Source organism: Sprattus sprattus, assembly GCF_963457725.1.
Source record: "Sprattus sprattus genome assembly, chromosome: 4".
Classification (NCBI taxonomy): domain Eukaryota; kingdom Metazoa; phylum Chordata; class Actinopteri; order Clupeiformes; family Clupeidae; genus Sprattus; species Sprattus sprattus.
In genome coordinates, this window is record NC_137923.1 from 6,371,389 (window position 1) to 6,378,535 (window position 7,147).

At 43.0% G+C, this 7,147-nt stretch overlaps 2 protein-coding genes across 2 annotated transcripts; both read left to right on the forward strand.

Moving 5' to 3' along the window:
* Positions 1–1,619: 1,619 nt before the first annotated feature.
* Positions 1,620–3,119, forward strand: opn4.1 (opsin 4.1; the record flags this gene model as incomplete). The annotated part of the gene is made up of 1 exon (XM_080837647.1): positions 1,620–3,119. One exon carries the CDS (start codon positions 1,620–1,622, stop codon positions 3,117–3,119), a length of 1,500 nt encoding a protein of 499 aa, XP_080693773.1.
* Positions 3,120–4,053: 934 nt separating this feature from the next.
* Positions 4,054–6,923, forward strand: tmem53 (transmembrane protein 53). Its single transcript, XM_080836680.1, has 3 exons — positions 4,054–4,173; positions 5,827–5,930; positions 6,075–6,923. Exons 1-3 carry the CDS (start codon positions 4,119–4,121, stop codon positions 6,765–6,767), a joined length of 852 nt encoding a protein of 283 aa, XP_080692806.1. The 5' UTR covers positions 4,054–4,118; the 3' UTR covers positions 6,768–6,923.
* The last annotated feature ends 224 nt before the right edge of the window (positions 6,924–7,147 follow it).

Sequence of the window (7,147 nt, forward strand, 5' to 3'; positions counted from 1 at the left end):
ATCCACATGGACGCCCATGAAACAGACATACTGGAGTAATGGACACTTTTTAGTAGAAAGAACACTACTTGTTCTGTATGCAGTTACACTCACATGCCATTGACCTCGGGGTAGAAAAGTTTTCTTCACTGTTTGTAATTCAGCCTTGAGTTTGAGATGATTTTCACGCATGGATATTTTTGTGGTTAACTTTAACTGTTTTTCTTGGACACTGAACGACTTTTCATATGTCATAATTGAACTGAATTTTGAATGTGTAACCATGAATTGTTGATGCTTCCCGCTAAGTGGTTGGCTGTAGAGCAGACCCAGCCTAAATCAGGTTCTGATCTACGCAGAGGCAGCCACTAATGAATGATTTTAAACCGAAATGAACAAAGAAATGAATACATATTTATAAAAGTTGTAATCAAACTTACATCAGTATGTTTATATAATGTGTTTCATATGCATCACACAACGTGTGCCATGTCAGATATATATAGTGAATGATTTTAAATAGAAATTAACAAAGAGATTCATAAATTAAAACTTATAATCAAACTTACAGCATCAGCATTTTTATAATGTGATTCATATGCATCGCACACTGTGTGCCATGGTAGATAGAGTTAATAATTGTCTAAATTGCAAAGAATATGTCATTTATTATTAATGATTATGAAATTAATCCTTTGTGCAAAGATATATTTTACGCAGGTATTTGTACCACAATAAATGGCACGACGGTATCAGCAGTAGAGCGTATTGATATCTATTGTCACTTCTGAACAACTCCGAGTGTGAGGATGCATTCATTGTTAGTGAGCTTTCAGTCACAAAATTAGGTTAAAGCATGGCGATTTTTGTGTTGTGCAGACTGTGTGTGACTCCTGTAGGTGAGGAAGTGCAGAGTTAGCGTCCAGGTCAGTGAGCAATTCCCAGTACCGGCGTCACTAATCAGCCTCTATTGGAACAAATAACCTGCTCCACATTTTCACACACTGCCCAATTGATTTTGCCCATTGCAGCATTTCTGATGCTCCATTTCCCACATTTTTTGGAACAAAATGTGCTTCTCTTATCAATGGATTGTCTGGCCTCTCTGTGTCTAATGTTATTGCAACAGGGAAACGAATTACTAACATTTACACCATTTAATGGTCTTTATAAAATCCATAACGCTGTTATGTCCTATAATTGTTCTACTGACCCGAGGCATATAGTGAGTGTCCTTTTGTGTGTAGGTGTTATTTGTGAAATTATAGACCTGTGTAGAAACTGGGTCAGTAAAATATTTTGCTGGACTGGTGGACCTCTTTGTAAGTCAATGACACTATTATGAAATGACCAGCGTCACTGAGACCATCTATCCGCCAGTGCCCAAAGGAGTAAACAAGACCAGATGCAGGCACAGTCGATACTCTCCTGGACTGACATTGATCAGTATATATAGAGCTGATGCAGAGGTCAGTGGCTTGCAGACTTCCAGAGGACACACTGGAGTGTGAGTGTGGCAAGGGATGCAAAAGTTCCTACATTTTATTTCTATATAATTGAAGTAGAACAAAAGGAATTCTCACTCTCTCTCTATTTTCTCGGTTTTGGCAACTGCCCTTGTATAGCCAAACGGTTGTGCCATGAACTATCACCCTGCCAGGAGAGGCCCTCTTTGTAGCCATGGGGACCACAACTGCACTAGCGCCTTCATGGAGTCTCTAGCTGCCAGGAGCTCCAAAATACACCACGTGCCTCACCATGGGCCAACACACAGCCACCCTGAGGAGACGAACAACCCTTTCCCCACGGTGGATGTCCCAGACCACGCTCACTACATCATTGGCACGGTCATCCTGTTGGTGGGCATCACAGGGGCGTTGGGGAACTCGCTGGTCATCTACGTGTTCTGCCGGAGCCGAAGCCTAAGGACTCCGGGGAACATGTTTGTGGTGAACCTGGCCGTAGCCGACCTCCTCATGTCTCTGACGCAGTCGCCTGTGTTCTTCATCGCCAGCATGCACCGGCGCTGGGTGTTTGGTGAGCGTGCCTGTGAGCTGTATGCTTTCTGCGGAGCCCTCTTTGGCATCTGTTCCATGATGACTTTGACTGCTATTGCCGCGGACCGCTGCCTAGCCATAACTCAGCCACTGGTTTTCCTAGGCCAGGTCAGTCGCAAGCGTGTCAGTATTTTGCTGGCTGTCGTGTGGCTTTATTCCCTCGGCTGGAGTTTGCCTCCCTTTTTTGGCTGGAGTGCATACGTCCCTGAGGGTCTTCAAACCTCCTGCTCCTGGGACTATATGACCTTCACCAACTCTGTGCGAGCCTATACCATCCTCCTCTTCACGTTTGTCTTCTTTATTCCTCTGGGCATCATAGGTGGCTGCTACTTGGCCATTTTCCGTGCAATCAGAATTGCTGGGAAGGAAATGAGGGAGATAAACTGTGGCCAATCACACAAAGTCTTTGAGCGCATGCAGAGTGAATGGAGGATGGCCAAGGTGGCTCTGCTGGTCATCCTGCTCTTTGTCATCTCTTGGTCACCCTACTCCGTGGTCGCCCTAACAGCCACAGCAGGTTACTCCCACCTTCTCACCCCCTACATGAACTCTGTGCCCGCGGTGATTGCCAAAGCCTCAGCTATCCACAACCCCATCATTTATGCCATCACGCACCCCAAGTACCGTGCTGCCATTGCCCGTCATATCCCAGTGCTCCGCATGATCCTGTGTGTGGGAGAGAAGGACATCCGCTCGTCCTTCAGCTCCAGCAGTGGCTTCTCCGCGCGCCGACCCACCCTCAGCAGCCAGTGCTCTCTGGGGGTGGGTCCCACGGCCGGGGCCAGTGGACGCTGGGGAAAGACCCGCCTCTCCTCGGCCTCCGACACCGACTCTTGCTGGACGGAGAGCGAAGCGGATGTCTCTAGCGTCAGCTCCCTCCCCGCTGCCCGGCGCATTTCCACAGAGATCACCTCCGATACAGCGGTCCTGCCACAGCAGCTGGGTACTGACACAGCCTTGGGGCAGAAAGCCATGGTAACTGATAGAGTCAACAACATGAGTGTGGCTGCAGCTGGCGTGACAGATGGTCTAGATAGTTCCACTGTGTGTGATGGCAAAGCTTTCCTGCTTTCTGGTGAATAAATGTGTGACAAAAGGCAAAAGTGTAATTTAGGCACTTTTTTTGTATTTTGTTTTTCATTTGATATTACATGATCCATTACATAGAGATATGAATTTGATGGTGTGGTGAACATAAGCCTACTTTGCTGAAAGAATATTTTATTAAAACAAGTTTCTTTCCATTGCTTTTGTCCGTTGCTGCTGTTTTTGTCAGCAGTCATACACCTGCCACCTCAGTTGTCACTTGCTTCTTGCTTACTTACTCCTGCTATTGACAGTCTGTTAAGCTGTGGTTGAATGCCAAGTTAGCACTGTATTTACCCTTCTATTACCACTGAAGCATGGGTTTTAAATGTTTGAAAGCTTTATTTTGTATAGTAATTTATTCCATTCCTAGCAGGCTAAGGAAGGCTTTCTGAATTTTGTGTAAGTGATACATTTTAAAATGCATATGAATCCTCTATTCTAATAAACAAGTTGCAACAATTCAGTGCTCCGGTGAATTATTAACACATCCACAATTCTGACATTTTTCTTCTTTTTTACTTTTTTTTTTCATTGAATAACCTAATCTTTTAAATATTTCTGCATAGATACAAGGAAAATATAAGGGTTGGATGGTGAATTTAAGGGAATGTCAGTGAAATTTGTACTCTGGTTAAATCATGTGAAGTTCAAGTTGGCAAGACAAAAAGACAACCCTTCATCAATTTGTTAAAAGAAATGTAGTTGTGTCACACGATGTTACTAGAATTAACCAAAGAGACAGATAATTAGGGCTTTTTAGTGAAAACAGTTACTGGCTCTGAAATTCAAATAATATTTGAAGTTTCTAATTGCAATTCAACTCAATTCAACCGGAACTGACTTGAACATCTTTCGCTGCCTCTTGTCGGACCTGAATTGTTACTCATGCACTGGGCAGACTGGCCTTTGTCATTTTAAAGAACAACGAGTAGTGAAACGCGTCCAGTGGCGATAAATGGCACAGAGTGATCTGTGATAGCTAAAGAGTCCAATATGGGAGAGGATGACATTGACTACAACATAGTTTTTCCAGAGGTATTGATTTCAGGTGAGCACAATGGTTACAACCCGTTGCAGTTAGCTTGTTAGCAAGTTACCTGAACGGTAATGTAATGGTAGATGGCTCGCTAGCTAACCAGCCAGCTACATTTCAGTGACAACTGAATCTGCTGGCTAGGTAGTGTTACCTTATTAGCATGGCTAACTAGATGGCCGTGGAGGTGTAGCTCTCCATTGAGATCCATATGTTATTGTCTCCATTTTTCTGGCATAGTCCCAACGAACAACGAAAGTCAACCTTTACGGTCATATTATCGAATAGGATGCAGCTGCTGGTAGTGTTGTCACAATACCAAAATTATGACTTTGAATACTGCCATACATATCATGATACCCGATACTTACGATACGACACCACAAATACGATACGATACCATAAATACGATACGATACTGGCATATTTATATCTATAATAGTAATACATACAACCTCCTGTATGGTTCCCTTTTTACCAGCTCAAGATTCACCCTCAGGCTCCACCAGCATGTAGCCTATTGCATTAATTGTGTTTCATTTGGTGCAGTATTGTGTGCATTTTGACCACATTAGTGAAATTGTAAATTACAGTTTAAGTTTGACAATGAATTTGGCTACGTTCTTGCAGCCAAATTGAATGCCAGATCAACATCTTAAACGAGGCTACATGCAAAAGGGCCATTTGATATGCCTTCAGTTAACTTATCCTTTAAAAAAGGGCCTTCTGCAACGATAAACACAACCCGTACTGATGGAAGTTTAAATGCATAATTTTCCTATTAGGGCAGTAAACATTACTAGTGTGAAAAATGTGGTTTCGTTAACCACACTGCATTATGATTATTGTCCTATGCATCGTCAAAATTCTGTGATGGGGAAAATTGCTTGTCACTAAACTAGGCTTAGGCTACTCGTGTTAGGCAGTATATGGGTGTGCTTGGGGGTGTTCATGTTTGCAATCACATTTGCTAACCAGTTGTTATTTGAACTCTTTGAAAAGTTTGGGGTGTCTGCCTGAGAGGTGCTTTACCATATTAGACGTGTTGCCTCGGTTTGTCTGAGTCGCTTTAAAACATTTTTTTGCAGACGGGTCTCTGTGTGTAGGTGGGCTTTCCTTTACTATCTGCGAAGATTTCTCTTCTGGCATTTTTTTTATCAACAAGCTGAGGATAGTCAGCAAGAGCTCCTGAACTTGAGGCCATGTTTCCCCTGCTGTCTGTTAGTGAGGGCTGCCTGCTGCGTGTGAGAGAGCTAGCAGCCCCGCCCACTCAGTCAATGCATGCAGGCAGCCTGACAGGGAGCGGAACTGTGAGTGCGCTCTGATTGCGCACTTTTTAAATGAAGTATCGATACTAAAAATGTAAGTTTTTAACGTGAGGGTACCGCAGTACCTTTCTAGTATCGGTACAACGTGCAACATTAGCTGCTGGTGGTTATTTCATTATAGTGTTTTTCGCATGGTGTGATATTAGGTAATGTTGGATATAATTTGTATCATGAAAATAGTAGCCAATGCTTTTTTTCTGTATGAGTGAATGAGAATGAGTTTGCCAAACAATGTGAATCCAGGTGTTTATAGTGTAAATAGCCTACGTACCAGTCACTTTTCCACACAATGTTTCTTTGTATCTGACATTGATCTAATCTGATCTGATCTTTGTCTCAGAGAGGCACTGGCGTGGATTAAAGGAACCAGTTGTGATACTGCTGGGATGGGCTGGTTGCAGAGATAAACACCTTCGTAAATACAGCTCGATTTACACACAACAGGTAACATTATTGTGGAGGCACATTACATTAACTGCATTGTGTAATATAGTAGCCTCTAATGTTAACTATTTAGTAATTACAATACCGTAAATCTTTATATAGACTGATGTTAACCCATCTTTTTTTTGTTCCACCTTTTTGCAGGGATGTATAACTCTCCGCTATACAGCCCCTTTGAAGACAGTTTTCATCTCGGAGTCATTTGGTTACAAGGAACTGAGGCATACTGCTTTGAAGCTGCTAGAGACACTGTCTGATTATGATGTGGAGAACAACCCCATCTTCTTCCACGTGTTTAGTAATGGGGGGTTCATGCTGTATAGGTACATGGTGGAGTACTTACAGAGGGAACAGCAGTTTAGCACTCTCTGTGTACTTGGGACCGTGGTAGACAGTGCCCCAGGTAGTGGCAATGTGACGGGGGCACTGCGGGCACTCAGAACCACCCTGGGATCCCACATTAACGTGTTTCTGCGCTACCTTCTCATGACCCTGTTTGCCATGACGGTATTCCTCCTTAGGGTTGTCCTGTACCCCGTGACCAAGTTCTTCCACAAGGACCACTATGATGCCATGATGGACCGGCCGGCTCCTTGGCCTCAGCTCTACCTGTATTCTCGTGCCGACCAGGTGATCCGGCACACTGATGTGGAGCGGATGGTCAGGGTGCTCCGGGGGAAGCAGCTGTCTATCCAGAGTTTCGACTTTGCCACCCCGGCCCATGTGAGCCTGTTCCGTGACTTCCCCGAAGATTATTGTACACAATGTCTTGATTTCCTTAAGAGCTGCATGACTAACTCCGAACAGACCAAATTAAAAAAGCGCCATGTTATATAGCACTGGAAAAAGATTGTTGATCTTCAATATAAAAGGAAACTGTGTGTGTTTTGAACTACTGTATTAACCATTTGTTAATGTTTCTATAAATATCTTGTACTACTGTTCTATGAATTTTGTATGACTTTCAGCACACTTTAAGATTTGACTCATGATAATTTTTGTGAAATTGAAATGTAATTTATGCTTATTTCAGTTGCTTTATGCTGATATATTGTGAAACTGTGAATCAAAAAATGACAGTTAATATTTATTAAGATTTTCAAAGAATGAGTCTACTGTGTACTGGACTAATGTGCCTTCTAAAAATTAAAAGCCTTTTTGTTCCTTAACAAGTGCATTTGGACATTTTGTTACAGGAAAATACAGGGTCAGCTCCT